Consider the following 16825-nt stretch of genomic DNA (forward strand, 5'->3'; position numbering starts at 1 on the left):
GACGGAAGTTCACCACAGCCTCTTGGGGAGATAAAAACCCAGAAGCAGAAGTGAGGTGAGGCGGAGGGGGAGCCTACCGTACCTCTCGACACACTTGAAGAGAGTCAGCCTGGGCTCCAGGCGCCCTACAGCGTCCCCACTGTGATCATCTGTGCCCCTACCCACACCCCTGCCTCTGGGAGACCCTGAGGCAAACGTGGGGGCCTGTGGGGCGGGCTTGGAAGACCTGCCGTACGGCCGCCTGTGTGACGCAGGAGCATCGCAGCTCGCTCTTCTGCCAGTGAGGCCGAGGGAGGGAAGAGCCAGGGACCCGCCTTAACCGCGCTGCCTGTCGTGATCAAAGACAGCCATGAGTGGGGACTCTCTGCTCCCGTATCACACGGCCCGGAGCAGCACCTGGGTGGACCTGTTCAACACCACCACGGGGAAGCTGCAGCAGCAACTGCACAAGGGCGAATACCACATATTCAAGTACGCAGCAATATTCGAGAGCGACTTCATCCAGGTCACGAAGAGGGGAGAAGCGATTGACGTGCACAACTGGGGCGGCATGGTGACCATGGGCATCACATCCACCAGCCCCGTCCTCCCGCTCCCAGACATCATGCTGCTGGCCCGACGGGCCACCGGCTGTGAAAAGCACGCCGAGCGCAGCCCGGCCACCAAGGGCAAGAGCCACAAGGCTGCAAAGACCTTAGAGCTCACCAGGCTCCTTCCCTTGGAGTTCGTGAGGATCTCCACTCACAATCGTGAGAAACAACAGCTGCGCGTGAAGCTTGCCACTGGCCGCTGCTTCTACCTGCAGCTGTGTCCCCCTCTGGACGCGCGGGAAGACCTCTTCGCCGAGTGGGAACAGCTGATTGACCTCCTGCGACCACCAGTGGACAGTGAAAGCAACACCTATGCCGTTCCCGTCTGGGACCTGACCTGCGTGCCTGTGTTCGAGGAGGAGGAGGACGGGAGGAGCCCGGCCGTGGAGGATTTCCAAGGAAAGGGGCGTCAGGACCAGGTGAGCGTCAGCAGCCTCCACACGTGCCCTGAGGTGGCCGGGGCCACGTCTGCAGCTTTTGCGGGGGGCGAAGGGATCCAACTGGACTCCCACAAGCCCGATACCATGCCCGATGTGGCCACTGCGAAAGCAAAACCTACTACAGGGCTTGACAAAGCGTCCGCATCGCGGGCAACGACAAAGGTGGAGACAGCAGGGGTGGCAGGAGGCACCGCAGCGGGTGCTTTGAGCTCGGCAGTGATCAAGTCTCCTGCCGCTGAAGAGCAGAGCACGGCCATAGCAGCCACAGACAGCGACGGGCCTGGAGGAAGCAAAACCAACATAGCCACTGGGGACACCGCCAGAACATCCCGGAGGAGCGGGAAAACGGCCTTGGCAGGTGCTGAGAACAATCCACAGTATGCTTCCAGCACGTCCACCAGCCTCTCCCCAGGGGCCGGCATGACTCTGGTCGGAGCAGAACCTACCAGCAAGACTGTCAAAGGAAGAGCCGACAAGGACGATGACGGGACCCTCGTCTCAAGCTTGCCACAGGAAGGCAAAGTGAGCGAACAGGATGGCAGCTCACAGAGAGTGTCCCAGGCCCACAAGGGAAGAAGGGAGAGGAGGGAGCACTGGGGAGAGGACAGAGCTCTTACGAGCCCCTCGCTCTGCAGTTCCGTGGAAAGCCACCACAAGGCAGCAGGGAGCAAGACAATCCCCAAAGCAGCTGGCCCGGGCTCAGGCGGCCGCAGAGCCACTAGAGATGACCAAAAGGCCAAAGGCCACGGCAGCCCGGGGGGCAGCGAGCAGGGCACTGCTCCCAAAGGCATCAGCCGTGCTCCCATCACCAGCGAGTCCAAGACCTCGCACAGATCGGGCAGGAGCTTATCTCCAGCGCGTTCGGGTCCCACCACCAACATACTCAGCAGGATCAGCTCTTGCTTCAGGAATATGAGAGCCAGACTTACAAAAAAGACAGTGGCCTCATCACGAAATAAACATGGGAGCATCCTGGCGAAGCCAGTGGAAGGGACCCGAATGGAGGCCATCACAGAGACAGCAGAGAGTGGCCAGGGGCTGGAAATCACTGGTGTCACATCTGAGACCATGGAGCCAGTGACCGTTGAAGCCCATCAATAGGCCCTAGAGCTGGGAGCTGCAAAGGGGACCAGGGCTCTGGGAAATACCCCTGGAGAGCCCATTTCAGCTTCCTTACTGCAATTTAAATAAAAAAACATGCAGTCTGAGAATGCACGCAGTGTTTTGTCTGAATTTCTAGGTCCCGGAGCACAGCCGTAGCCTCACAGTGGATTCTGTGATGTCAGCTGTGCCACAGTCTGAGACCCAGTGTCCAGGCAAGGGCAGCCCCACCTCACACGCATGCTCAGCGCCAACAGCAGTTGGCTTCCACCTGGCTTCCACTCCTTTCTGGCTTTGCCCCTCAGGGCCATGGCTCAAAGTCAGACTATGGTCTGGGAAGCTCTCCTTCACTATCCCCCTATTCTTTCTGGTTTTTTTGTTTGTTTGTTTGTTTTTTCCGGTACGCGGACCACTCACTGTTGTGGCCTCTTCCCGTCGCGGAGCACAGGCTCCGGACGAGCAGGCCCAGCGGCCATGGCTCACGGGCCCAGCCGCTCCGCGGCATGTGGGATCTTCCAGGACCGGGGCACGAACTCATGTTCCCTGCATCCGCAGGTGGACTCTCAACCACTGCGCCACCAGGGAATCCCCCCCTATTCTTTTTATAAACGCTTAGTCCCCCTGAAGGTCTGTAAACAGAGCCAGAACAGGACTCATGTCCCCTCGGGCTATTCAGTGGACAGAAATAAGGGCGGCAGTATTAGCTAGCAATCAGAACAGCAAGCACTCTCATCTAGACTTAGCCGTTCCCTGCCCAGGTATATACCCTGGAGAAACACACATGTTCTAAGAAACAACTCTGAGAATGTTTAGAGCAAAAATAACTTAACAGCAAAACACGGGAAACAGCCCAAATTTCCATCCGCAGAATTCATACAGCAGGATATGATGAGATTGGAATATTCAATAGTGAAAAATAAATGAGCTACACACATTAGCATAGACCAACTTCTCATGATTTTTAAAAACATCAAAAGAATGGGATACAGTTCCACTCATGGAACCATTCTGAAACAAGCTCAAACAACAGATTGCATAGGGTACATGTTTAAAACAACGGTAGCTAAAAATGAGGGAAGAGTAAACACGAAATTGAGGACAGTTTTCTCTAGGGTGGAAAGGCTAGGTCAAGGAGGTGGACACAAGGCTGTTAGTGCTGCTGGGAATTGTTCTGTCTCTTAAGCAAGATGGTAGGTACACAGGTGTTGTATTTTTCACATTTTACTAACTCTGAAATCAGGATGGTCCTACAATCACCATGGCAGTTGTGATGAAGTTATTGCCAATGCCTTTCTCTTTTTTCACTTTTATTTATGCACAAAAGTGATGTCAGAAAGGCTTGGCATCTTTAAATTACATTTATTTAAGGTAAAGTACAAGAACACTTGTTTGGTTATTAGGAAAAGAAGGAACGATATGCCTATTTTACAGATGAGAACACTGAGGCTCAGAGAAGGTAACCTGCTCCAGTCGCACAATGGGATCTTTGCAGAACAGTGATCCACCAGCCCACTTCTCTATGCAAAGCCCTGTCTGTCTGTAGTTTAAGAAGGAAGCAAGCAAACAAGCCTGAGATAGGACCAGCACAAGAACCCGAGGCACCACCATTCTTACCATCATGTTCCAAAACTACAGAGATGAGCATCAATTTTACTAGATTGAGGGGAGGGAGGGGTGGGGGCTGGGAGCCGGTTTTCGAACTTCAGTGAGCTCACAGCTCTTAGCTGGCCTTATCTCGAGAGCATCCAGTCCACCCTTGAGCTGTGTCTGGCTCCCACGCTTCTACCTCTAGCCTCTGGCATGACCCGGGCTGCGGCCAGAAACAGGCTCCCACCTGGAATTCCAGCGTTCACTCCTGGAACGTCCAGCGTCCAGTCCTCCTCCAGCCACTAATTCAACTTTTGAATGCCCTGCTCAGAAGGGTTTCTCCACACCAAATCTGCAGGCACTTTTTTCTTCTGGGGCTCCAAAACCAAATCCTTAAACCTCACATGAGGGAGAGTATTTCTTAGGTCAGAGCATCCTTGTTGATTGGACCTACAGTTTGTGACTTCCACAGACCTCATCACGGGAGGCTGGGGAGAGGTCTCTTCTGTTGGTGGATGGAATGGTGGGCACTTGGTGGGGAGCACTGATGAGAAAGGGAGCCAGCCCAAGACCTACACATGTGCACTGTGTCCCCTGGCCAAACAAGGTTCCTGACCCCAGAATTAACCCAGAGTTTCCGAGAAGACTAGGAGCTGCAGGGAGCCGCAATTAATGCTTTACTCTCCACCAGCTTTTCCTTGGACCCAAGGAGGAGAAGTTACAAAAAGATCACATCACGCTCCTTTGATCTTATGACTTCCACACAGGCAAGTGCAGGGAAACACTAGTCTGAAGGAAGAAAATGCATTAAAAACACGTGCATAGGGACTTCACTGGTGGCGCAGTGGTTAAGAATCCGCCTGCCGACGCGGGGGACCCGGGTTCGAGCCCTGGTCCACGAAGATCCCACATGCCACGGAGCAACTAAGCCCGTGCGCCACAACTACCGAGGCCCGCACGCCTAGAGCCCGTGCTCCCCAACAAGAGAAGCCAAAAATAAATAATAAAATAAATTTACACACACACACAAAAAACACATGCACAGCCCTTAGCTGTTTATAAAGTTCTTGAATGTGTGTGCCCCCTTCCGATTCTCACGTCTTTCCATTTTGCAGATAAGCAAACGGAAGTTCAGAGCATTTAAAGGACTTGCTCAAGGTGGCAGGTGATGGTGCAGAGAGGGAGTTACCTCGGTGCAACAACTTTCAGACAGTGTGCCACACCGGTCCCGTACAGAGGTACACAGATGGTAGAGGAGACAGGACAGCACGAGTAATGATCACAACTCTGAGTGACAAAGACAATGAGAGGCGTGTGTTTGGGGACTGGATCTATTCAGAGGAGGGGGTCTGGGGCATGGGAAGGAGTTCTGGGTTAGGGAAGGCTTCACAGGGGAATTGGCACTCACCATCGTCCACGTTTACTGAGATTTTATGAAAGGACAGACTAAGGACCGCCACTGCCAACTCTGCCTTATTCGATACAATTAAACCATGAGCTTAAATGGTTCAAATTGATCCCATCATCTTACATTCCTATAGATTTCATCCAGTAGCTGAATTTGGGGGAGGAAAAGAAAAAGGACCCACACAAAACTTTCCTACTTGAAGACATTTTTTATTTTGGTAACGCACCCGAGTCCCTGGCAGGATGGGCCTGTCCTCCGCGGGGGCAATGGGGTGTTTGAGAGAGGATGGGGGCCCTGCCCTGAGGGGGCAGCTGGGGGATGAGGCAAAGGGCTTTGTGACAGTGATAGGTCACAAAGGGCTTTGTGACACTGATAGGTCACAAAGGGCATCAGAGGATAAATAGGCTGTGCCAGGGTAGGTTAGGCTGACAAAGTGGTTACTTCTCTCGCTAGGACGGAAGTTCACCACAGCCTCTTGGGGAGATAAAAACCCAGAAGCAGAAGTGAGGTGAGGCGGAGGGGGAGCCTACCGTACCTCTCGACACACTTGAAGAGAGTCAGCCTGGGCTCCAGGCGCCCTACAGCGTCCCCACTGTGATCATCTGTGCCCCTACCCACACCCCTGCCTCTGGGAGACCCTGAGGCAAACGTGGGGGCCTGTGGGGCGGGCTTGGAAGACCTGCCGTACGGCCGCCTGTGTGACGCAGGAGCATCGCAGCTCGCTCTTCTGCCAGTGAGGCCGAGGGAGGGAAGAGCCAGGGACCCGCCTTAACCGCGCTGCCTGTCGTGATCAAAGACAGCCATGAGTGGGGACTCTCTGCTCCCGTATCACACGGCCCGGAGCAGCACCTGGGTGGACCTGTTCAACACCACCACGGGGAAGCTGCAGCAGCAACTGCACAAGGGCGAATACCACATATTCAAGTACGCAGCAATATTCGAGAGCGACTTCATCCAGGTCACGAAGAGGGGAGAAGCGATTGACGTGCACAACTGGGGCGGCATGGTGACCATGGGCATCACATCCACCAGCCCCGTCCTCCCGCTCCCAGACATCATGCTGCTGGCCCGACGGGCCACCGGCTGTGAAAAGCACGCCGAGCGCAGCCCGGCCACCAAGGGCAAGAGCCACAAGGCTGCAAAGACCTTAGAGCTCACCAGGCTCCTTCCCTTGGAGTTCGTGAGGATCTCCACTCACAATCGTGAGAAACAACAGCTGCGCGTGAAGCTTGCCACTGGCCGCTGCTTCTACCTGCAGCTGTGTCCCCCTCTGGACGCGCGGGAAGACCTCTTCGCCGAGTGGGAACAGCTGATTGACCTCCTGCGACCACCAGTGGACAGTGAAAGCAACACCTATGCCATTCCCGTCTGGGACATGACCTGCGTGCCTGTGTTCGAGGAGGAGGAGGACGGGAGGAGCCCGGCCGTGGAGGATTTCCAAGGAAAGGGGCGTCAGGACCAGGTGAGCGTCAGCAGCCTCCACACGTGCCCTGAGGTGGCCGGGGCCACGTCTGCAGCTTTTGCGGGGGGCGAAGGGATCCAACTGGACTCCCACAAGCCCGATACCATGCCCGATGTGGCCACTGCGAAAGCAAAACCTACTACAGGGCTTGACAAAGCGTCCACATCGCGGGCAACGACAAAGGTGGAGACAGCAGGGGTGGCAGGAGGCACCGCAGCGGGTGCTTTGAGCTCGGCAGTGATCAAGTCTCCTGCCGCTGAAGAGCAGAGCACGGCCATAGCAGCCACAGACAGCGACGGGCCTGGAGGAAGCAAAACCAACATAGCCACTGGGGACACCGCCAGAACATCCCGGAGGAGCGGGAAAACGGCCTTGGCAGGTGCTGAGAACAATCCACAGTATGCTTCCAGCACGTCCACCAGCCTCTCCCCAGGGGCCGGCATGACTCTGGTCGGAGCAGAACCTACCAGCAAGACTGTCAAAGGAAGAGCCGACAAGGACGATGACGGGACCCTCGTCTCAAGCTTGCCACAGGAAGGCAAAGTGAGCGAACAGGATGGCAACTCACAGAGAGTGTCCCAGGCCCACAAGGGAAGAAGGGAGAGGAGGGAGCACTGGGGAGAGGACAGAGCTCTTACGAGCCCCTCGCTCTGCAGTTCCGTGGAAAGCCACCACAAGGCAGCAGGGAGCAAGACAATCCCCAAAGCAGCTGGCCCGGGCTCAGGCGGCCGCAGAGCCACTAGAGATGACCAAAAGGCCAAAGGCCACGGCAGCCCGCGGGGCAGCGAGCAGGGCACTGCTCCCAAAGGCATCAGCCGTGCTCCCATCACCAGCGAGTCCAAGACCTCGCACAGATCGGGCAGGAGCTTATCTCCAGCGCGTTCGGGTCCCACCACCAACATACTCAGCAGGATCAGCTCTTGCTTCAGGAATATGAGAGCCAGACTTACAAAAAAGACAGTGGCCTCATCACGAAATAAACATGGGAGCATCCTGGCGAAGCCAGTGGAAGGGACCCGAATGGAGGCCATCACAGAGACAGCAGAGAGTGGCCAGGGGCTGGAAATCACTGGTGTCACATCTGAGACCATGGAGCCAGTGACCGTTGAAGCCCATCAATAGGCCCTAGAGCTGGGAGCTGCAAAGGGGACCAGGGCTCTGGGAAATACCCCTGGAGAGCCCATTTCAGCTTCCTTACTGCAATTTAAATAAAAAAACATGCAGTCTGAGAATGCACGCAGTGTTTTGTCTGAATTTCTAGGTCCCGGAGCACAGCCGTAGCCTCACAGTGGATTCTGTGATGTCAGCTGTGCCACAGTCTGAGACCCAGTGTCCAGGCAAGGGCAGCCCCACCTCACACGCATGCTCAGCGCCAACAGCAGTTGGCTTCCACCTGGCTTCCACTCCTTTCTGGCTTTGCCCCTCAGGGCCATGGCTCAAAGTCAGACTATGGTCTGGGAAGCTCTCCTTCACTATCCCCCTATTCTTTCTGGTTTTTTGTTTGTTTGTTTGTTTTTTCCGGTACGCGGACCACTCACTGTTGTGGCCTCTTCCCGTCGCGGAGCACAGGCTCCGGACGAGCAGGCCCAGCGGCCATGGTTCACGGGCCCAGCCGCTCCGCGGCATGTGGGATCTTCCAGGACCGGGGCACGAACTCATGTTCCCTGCATCCGCAGGTGGACTCTCAACCACTGCGCCACCAGGGAATCCCCCCCTATTCTTTTTATAAACGCTTAGTCCCCCTGAAGGTCTGTAAACAGAGCCAGAACAGGACTCATGTCCCCTCGGGCTATTCAGTGGACAGAAATAAGGGCGGCAGTATTAGCTAGCAATCAGAACAGCAAGCACTCTCATCTAGACTTAGCCGTTCCCTGCCCAGGTATATACCCTGGAGAAACACACATGTTCTAAGAAACAACTCTGAGAATGTTTAGAGCAAAAATAACTTAACAGCAAAACACGGGAAACAGCCCAAATTTCCATCCGCAGAATTCATACAGCAGGATAGGATGAGATTGGAATATTCAATGGTGAAAAATAAATGAGCTACACACATTAGCAGAGATCAACTTCTCATGATTTTTAAAAACATCAAAAGAATGGGATACAGTTCCACTCATGGAACCATTCTGAAACAAGCTCAAACAACAGATTGCATAGGGTACATGTTTAAAACAACGGTAGCTAAAAATGAGGGAAGAGTAAACACAAAATTGAGGACAGTTTTCTCTAGGGTGGAAAGGCTAGGTCAAGGAGGTGGACACAAGGCTGTTAGTGCTGCTGGGAATTGTTCTGTCTCTTAAGCAAGATGGTAGGTACACAGGTGTTGTATTTTTCACATTTTACTAACTCTGAAATCAGGATGGTCCTACAATCACCGTGGCAGTTGTGATGAAGTTATTGCCAATGCCTTTCTCTTTTTTCACTTTTATTTATGCACAAAAGTGATGTCAGAAAGGCTTGGCATCTTTAAATTACATTTATTTAAGGTAAAGTACAAGAACACTTGTTTGGTTATTAGGAAAAGAAGGAACGATATGCCTATTTTACAGATGAGAACACTGAGGCTCAGAGAAGGTAACCTGCTCCAGTCGCACAATGGGATCTTTGCAGAACAGTGATCCACCAGCCCACTTCTCTATGCAAAGCCCTGTCTGTCTGTAGTTTAAGAAGGAAGCAAGCAAACAAGCCTGAGATAGGACCAGCACAAGAACCCGAGGCACCACCATTCTTACCATCATGTTCCAAAACTACAGAGATGAGCATCAATTTTACTAGATTGAGGGGAGGGAGGGGTGGGGGCTGGGAGCCGGTTTTCGAACTTCAGTGAGCTCACAGCTCTTAGCTGGCCTTATCTCGAGAGCATCCAGTCCACCCTTGAGCTGTGTCTGGCTCCCACGCTTCTACCTCTAGCCTCTGGCATGACCCGGGCTGCGGCCAGAAACAGGCTCCCACCTGGAATTCCAGCGTTCACTCCTGGAACGTCCAGCGTCCAGTCCTCCTCCAGCCACTAATTCAACTTTTGAATGCCCTGCTCAGAAGGGTTTCTCCACACCAAACCTGCAGGCACTTTTTTCTTCTGGGGCTCCAAAACCAAATCCTTAAACCTCACATGAGGGAGAGTATTTCTTAGGTCAGAGCATCCTTGTTGATTGGACCTACAGTTTGTGACTTCCACAGACCTCATCACGGGAGGCTGGGGAGAGGTCTCTTCTGTTGGTGGACGGAATGGTGGGCACTTGGTGGGGAGCACTGATGAGAAAGGGAGCCAGCCCAACACCTACACATGTGCACTGTTTCCCCTGGCCAAACAAGGTTCCTGACCCCAGAATTAACCCAGAGTTTCCGAGAAGACTAGGAGCTGCAGGGAGCCGCAATTAATGCTTTACTCTCCACCAGCTTTTCCTTGGACCCAAGGAGGAGAAGTTACAAAAAGATCACATCACGCTCCTTTGATCTTATGACTTCCACACAGGCAAGTGCAGGGAAACACTAGTCTGAAGGAAGAAAATGCATTAAAAACACGTGCATAGGGACTTCGCTGGTGGCGCAGTGGTTAAGAATCCGCCTGCCGACGCGGGGGACCCGGGTTCGAGCCCTGGTCCACGAAGATCCCACATGCCACGGAGCAACTAAACCCGTGCGCCACAACTACCGAGGCCCGCACGCCTAGAGCCCGTGCTCCCCAACAAGAGAAGCCAAAAATAAATAATAAAATAAATTTACAGAAAAAAAAAAAAACACGTGCACAGCCCTTAGCTGTTTATAAAGTTCTTGAATGTGTGTGCCCCCTTCCGATTCTCACGTCTTTCCATTTTGCAGATAAGCAAACGGAAGTTCAGAGCATTTAAAGGACTTGCTCAAGGTGGCAGGTGATGGTGCAGAGAGGGAGCTACCTCGGTGCAACAACTTTCAGACAGTGTGCCACCCCGGTCCCGCACAGAGGTACACAGATGGTGGAGGAGACAGGACAGCACGAGTAATGATCACAACTCTGAGTGACAAATACAATGAGAGGCGTGTGTTTGGGGACTGGGTCTATTCAGAGGAGGGGGTCTGGGGCATGGGAAGGAGTTCTGGGTTAGGGAAGGCTTCACAGGGGAATTGGCACTCACCATCGTCCACGTTTACTGAGATTTTATGAAAGGACAGACTAAGGACCGCCACTGCCAACTCTGCCTTATTCGATACAATTAAACCATGAGCTTAAATGGTTCAAATTGATCCCATCATCTTACATTCCTATAGATTTCATCCAGTAGCTGAATTTGGGGGAGGAAAAGAAAAAGGACCCACACAAAACTTTCCCACTTGAAGACATTTTTTATTTTGGTAACGCACCTGAGTCCCTGGCAGGATGGGCCTGTCCTCCGCGGGGGCAATGGGGTGTTTGAGAGAGGATGGGGGCCCTGCCCTGAGGGGGCAGCTGGGGGATGAGGCAAAGGGCTTTGTGACCGTGATAGGTCACAAAGGGCTTTGTGACACTGATAGGTCACAAAGGGCATCAGAGGATAAATAGGCTGTGCCAGGGGGTTAGGCTGACAAAGTGGTTACTTCTCTCGCTAGGACGGAAGTTCACCACAGCCTCTTGGGGAGATAAAAACCCAGAAGCAGAAGTGAGGTGAGGCGGAGGGGGAGCCTACCGTACCTCTCGACACACTTGAAGAGAGTCAGCCTGGGCTCCAGGCGCCCTACAGCGTCCCCACTGTGATCATCTGTGCCCCTACCCACACCCCTGCCTCTGGGAGACCCTGAGGCAAACGTGGGGGCCTGTGGGGCGGGCTTGGAAGACCTGCCGTACGGCCGCCTGTGTGACGCAGGAGCATCGCAGCTCGCTCTTCTGCCAGTGAGGCCGAGGGAGGGAAGAGCCAGGGACCCGCCTTAACCGCGCTGCCTGTCGTGATCAAAGACAGCCATGAGTGGGGACTCTCTGCTCCCGTATCACACGGCCCGGAGCAGCACCTGGGTGGACCTGTTCAACACCACCACGGGGAAGCTGCAGCAGCAACTGCACAAGGGCGAATACCACATATTCAAGTACGCAGCAATATTCGAGAGCGACTTCATCCAGGTCACGAAGAGGGGAGAAGCGATTGACGTGCACAACTGGGGCGGCATGGTGACCATGGGCATCACATCCACCAGCCCCGTCCTCCCGCTCCCAGACATCATGCTGCTGGCCCGACGGGCCACCGGCTGTGAAAAGCACGCCGAGCGCAGCCCGGCCACCAAGGGCAAGAGCCACAAGGCTGCAAAGACCTTAGAGCTCACCAGGCTCCTTCCCTTGGAGTTCGTGAGGATCTCCACTCACAATCGTGAGAAACAACAGCTGCGCGTGAAGCTTGCCACTGGCCGCTGCTTCTACCTGCAGCTGTGTCCCCCTCTGGACGCGCGGGAAGACCTCTTCGCCGAGTGGGAACAGCTGATTGACCTCCTGCGACCACCAGTGGACAGTGAAAGCAACACCTATGCCGTTCCCGTCTGGGACCTGACTGCGTGCCTGTGTTCGAGGAGGAGGAGGACGGGAGGAGCCCGGCCGTGGAGGATTTCCAAGGAAAGGGGCGTCAGGACCAGGTGAGCGTCAGCAGCCTCCACACGTGCCCTGAGGTGGCCGGGGCCACGTCTGCAGCTTTTGCGGGGGGCGAAGGGATCCAACTGGACTCCCACAAGCCCGATACCATGCCCGATGTGGCCACTGCGAAAGCAAAACCTACTACAGGGCTTGACAAAGCGTCCGCATCGCGGGCAACGACAAAGGTGGAGACAGCAGGGGTGGCAGGAGGCACCGCAGCGGGTGCTTTGAGCTCGGCAGTGATCAAGTCTCCTGCCGCTGAAGAGCAGAGCACGGCCATAGCAGCCACAGACAGCGACGGGCCTGGAGGAAGCAAAACCAACATAGCCACTGGGGACACCGCCAGAACATCCCGGAGGAGCGGGAAAACGGCCTTGGCAGGTGCTGAGAACAATCCACAGTATGCTTCCAGCACGTCCACCAGCCTCTCCCCAGGGGCCGGCATGACTGTGGTCGGAGCAGAACCTACCAGCAAGACTGTCAAAGGAAGAGCCGACAAGGACGATGACGGGACCCTCGTCTCAAGCTTGCCACAGGAAGGCAAAGTGAGCGAACAGGATGGCAGCTCACAGAGAGTGTCCCAGGCCCACAAGGGAAGAAGGGAGAGGAGGGAGCACTGGGGAGAGGACAGAGCTCTTACGAGCCCCTCGCTCTGCAGTTCCGTGGAAAGCCACCACAAGGCAGCGGGGAGCAAGACAATCCCCAAAGCAGCTGGCCCGGGCTCAGGCGGCCGCAGAGCCACTAGAGATGACCAAAAGGCCAAAGGCCACGGCAGCCCGGGGGGCAGCGAGCAGGGCACTGCTCCCAAAGGCATCAGCCGTGCTCCCATCACCAGCGAGTCCAAGACCTCGCACAGATCGGGCAGGAGCTTATCTCCAGCGCGTTCGGGTCCCACCACCAACATACTCAGCAGGATCAGCTCTTGCTTCAGGAATATGAGAGCCAGACTTACAAAAAAGACAGTGGCCTCATCACGAAATAAACATGGGAGCATCCTGGCGAAGCCAGTGGAAGGGACCCGAATGGAGGCCATCACAGAGACAGCAGAGAGTGGCCAGGGGCTGGAAATCACTGGTGTCACATCTGAGACCATGGAGCCAGTGACCGTTGAAGCCCATCAATAGGCCCTAGAGCTGGGAGCTGCAAAGGGGACCAGGGCTCTGGGAAATACCCCTGGAGAGCCCATTTCAGCTTCCTTACTGCAATTTAAATAAAAAAAACATGCAGTCTGAGAATGCACGCAGTGTTTTGTCTGAATTTCTAGGTCCCGGAGCACAGCCGTAGCCTCACAGTGGATTCTGTGATGTCAGCTGTGCCACAGTCTGAGACCCAGTGTCCAGGCAAGGGCAGCCCCACCTCACACGCATGCTCAGCGCCAACAGCAGTTGGCTTCCACCTGGCTTCCACTCCTTTCTGGCTTTGCCCCTCAGGGCCATGGCTCAAAGTCAGACTATGGTCTGGGAAGCTCTCCTTCACTATCCCCCTATTCTTTCTGGTTTTTTTGTTTGTTTGTTTGTTTTTTCCGGTACGCGGACCACTCACTGTTGTGGCCTCTTCCCGTCGCGGAGCACAGGCTCCGGACGAGCAGGCCCAGCGGCCATGGCTCACGGGCCCAGCCGCTCCGCGGCATGTGGGATCTTCCAGGACCGGGGCACGAACTCATGTTCCCTGCATCCGCAGGTGGACTCTCAACCACTGCGCCACCAGGGAATCCCCCCCTATTCTTTTTATAAACGCTTAGTCCCCCTGAAGGTCTGTAAACAGAGCCAGAACAGGACTCATGTCCCCTCGGGCTATTCAGTGGACAGAAATAAGGGCGGCAGTATTAGCTAGCAATCAGAACAGCAAGCACTCTCATCTAGACTTAGCCGTTCCCTGCCCAGGTATATACCCTGGAGAAACACACATGTTCTAAGAAACAACTCTGAGAATGTTTAGAGCAAAAATAACTTAACAGCAAAACACGGGAAACAGCCCAAATTTCCATCCGCAGAATTCATACAGCAGGATATGATGAGATTGGAATATTCAATAGTGAAAAATAAATGAGCTACACACATTAGCATAGACCAACTTCTCATGATTTTTAAAAACATCAAAAGAATGGGATACAGTTCCACTCATGGAACCATTCTGAAACAAGCTCAAACAACAGATTGCATAGGGTACATGTTTAAAACAACGGTAGCTAAAAATGAGGGAAGAGTAAACACGAAATTGAGGACAGTTTTCTCTAGGGTGGAAAGGCTAGGTCAAGGAGGTGGACACAAGGCTGTTAGTGCTGCTGGGAATTGTTCTGTCTCTTAAGCAAGATGGTAGGTACACAGGTGTTGTATTTTTCACATTTTACTAACTCTGAAATCAGGATGGTCCTACAGTCACCGTGGCAGTTGTGATGAAGTTATTGCCAATGCCTTTCTCTTTTTTCACTTTTATTTATGCACAAAAGTGATGTCAGAAAGGCTTGGCATCTTTAAATTACATTTATTTAAGGTAAAGTACAAGAACACTTGTTTGGTTATTAGGAAAAGAAGGAACGATATGCCTATTTTACAGATGAGAACACTGAGGCTCAGAGAAGGTAACCTGCTCCAGTCGCACAATGGGATCTTTGCAGAACAGTGATCCACCAGCCCACTTCTCTATGCAAAGCCCTGTCTGTCTGTAGTTTAAGAAGGAAGCAAGCAAACAAGCCTGAGATAGGACCAGCACAAGAACCCGAGGCACCACCATTCTTACCATCATGTTCCAAAACTACAGAGATGAGCATCAATTTTACTAGATTGAGGGGAGGGAGGGGTGGGGGCTGGGAGCCGGTTTTCGAACTTCAGTGAGCTCACAGCTCTTAGCTGGCCTTATCTCGAGAGCATCCAGTCCACCCTTGAGCTGTGTCTGGCTCCCACGCTTCTACCTCTAGCCTCTGGCATGACCCGGGCTGCGGCCAGAAACAGGCTCCCACCTGGAATTCCAGCGTTCACTCCTGGAACGTCCAGCGTCCAGTCCTCCTCCAGCCACTAATTCAACTTTTGAATGCCCTGCTCAGAAGGGTTTCTCCACACCAAATCTGCAGGCACTTTTTTCTTCTGGGGCTCCAAAACCAAATCCTTAAACCTCACATGAGGGAGAGTATTTCTTAGGTCAGAGCATCCTTGTTGATTGGACCTACAGTTTGTGACTTCCACAGACCTCATCACGGGAGGCTGGGGAGAGGTCTCTTCTGTTGGTGGACGGAATGGTGGGCACTTGGTGGGGAGCACTGATGAGAAAGGGAGCCAGCCCAAGACCTACACATGTGCACTGTGTCCCCTGGCCAAACAAGGTTCCTGACCCCAGAATTAACCCAGAGTTTCCGAGAAGACTAGGAGCTGCAGGGAGCCGCAATTAATGCTTTACTCTCCACCAGCTTTTCCTTGGACCCAAGGAGGAGAAGTTACAAAAAGATCACATCACGCTCCTTTGATCTTATGACTTCCACACAGGCAAGTGCAGGGAAACACTAGTCTGAAGGAAGAAAATGCATTAAAAACACGTGCATAGGGACTTCACTGGTGGCGCAGTGGTTAAGAATCCGCCTGCCGACGCGGGGGACCCGGGTTCGAGCCCTGGTCCACGAAGATCCCACATGCCACGGAGCAACTAAGCCCGTGCGCCACAACTACCGAGGCCCGCACGCCTAGAGCCCGTGCTCCCCAACAAGAGAAGCCAAAAATAAATAATAAAATAAATTTACACACACACAAAAAAAACACATGCACAGCCCTTAGCTGTTTATAAAGTTCTTGAATGTGTGTGCCCCCTTCCGATTCTCACGTCTTTCCATTTTGCAGATAAGCAAACGGAAGTTCAGAGCATTTAAAGGACTTGCTCAAGGTGGCAGGTGATGGTGCAGAGAGGGAGTTACCTCGGTGCAACAACTTTCAGACAGTGTGCCACACCGGTCCCGTACAGAGGTACACAGATGGTAGAGGAGACAGGACAGCACAAGTAATGATCACAACTCTGAGTGACAAAGACAATGAGAGGCGTGTGTTTGGGGACTGGATCTATTCAGAGGAGGGGGTCTGGGGCATGGGAAGGAGTTCTGGGTTAGGGAAGGCTTCACAGGGGAATTGGCACTCACCATCGTCCACGTTTACTGAGATTTTATGAAAGGACAGACTAAGGACCGCCACTGCCAACTCTGCCTTATTCGATACAATTAAACCATGAGCTTAAATGGTTCAAATTGATCCCATCATCTTACATTCCTATAGATTTCATCCAGTAGCTGAATTTGGGGGAGGAAAAGAAAAAGGACCCACACAAAACTTTCCTACTTGAAGACATTTTTTATTTTGGTAACGCACCCGAGTCCCTGGCAGGATGGGCCTGTCCTCCGCGGGGGCAATGGGGTGTTTGAGAGAGGATGGGGGCCCTGCCCTGAGGGGGCAGCTGGGGGATGAGGCAAAGGGCTTTGTGACAGTGATAGGTCACAAAGGGCTTTGTGACACTGATAGGTCACAAAGGGCATCAGAGGATAAATAGGCTGTGCCAGGGTAGGTTAGGCTGACAAAGTGGTTACTTCTCTCGCTAGGACGGAAGTTCACCACAGCCTCTTGGGGAGATAAAAACCCAGAAGCAGAAGTGAGGTGAGGCGGAGGGGGAGCCTACCGTACCTCTCGACAC

At 53.6% G+C, this 16825-nt stretch overlaps 2 protein-coding genes and 1 pseudogene across 3 annotated transcripts; all 3 read left to right on the forward strand.

The window, feature by feature from the left end:
* Positions 1-349: 349 nt before the first annotated feature.
* LOC307066415 (Golgi-associated RAB2 interactor protein 4-like) lies at positions 350-4971 on the forward strand (the record flags this gene model as incomplete). The annotated part of the gene is made up of 2 exons (XM_079723562.1): positions 350-1167; positions 4965-4971. The coding sequence occupies 2 exons, from the start codon at positions 350-352 to the stop codon at positions 4969-4971; spliced, it is 825 nt and encodes a 274-aa protein (XP_079579688.1).
* Positions 4972-5928: 957 nt separating this feature from the next.
* LOC307066425 (Golgi-associated RAB2 interactor protein 4-like) lies at positions 5929-11507 on the forward strand (the record flags this gene model as incomplete). The annotated part of the gene is made up of 2 exons (XM_079723574.1): positions 5929-6771; positions 11502-11507. The coding sequence occupies 2 exons, from the start codon at positions 5929-5931 to the stop codon at positions 11505-11507; spliced, it is 849 nt and encodes a 282-aa protein (XP_079579700.1).
* Positions 11504-16125, forward strand: LOC307066432 (Golgi-associated RAB2 interactor protein 4-like; annotated as a pseudogene). Its single transcript has 2 exons — positions 11504-12320; positions 16119-16125. The product of its transcript is annotated as a Golgi-associated RAB2 interactor protein 4-like (transcript).
* Positions 16126-16825: the final 700 nt, after the last annotated feature.

Source organism: Hyperoodon ampullatus (genome assembly GCF_949752795.1).
Source record: "Hyperoodon ampullatus genome assembly, chromosome: 2".
NCBI lineage: Eukaryota > Metazoa > Chordata > Mammalia > Artiodactyla > Ziphiidae > Hyperoodon > Hyperoodon ampullatus.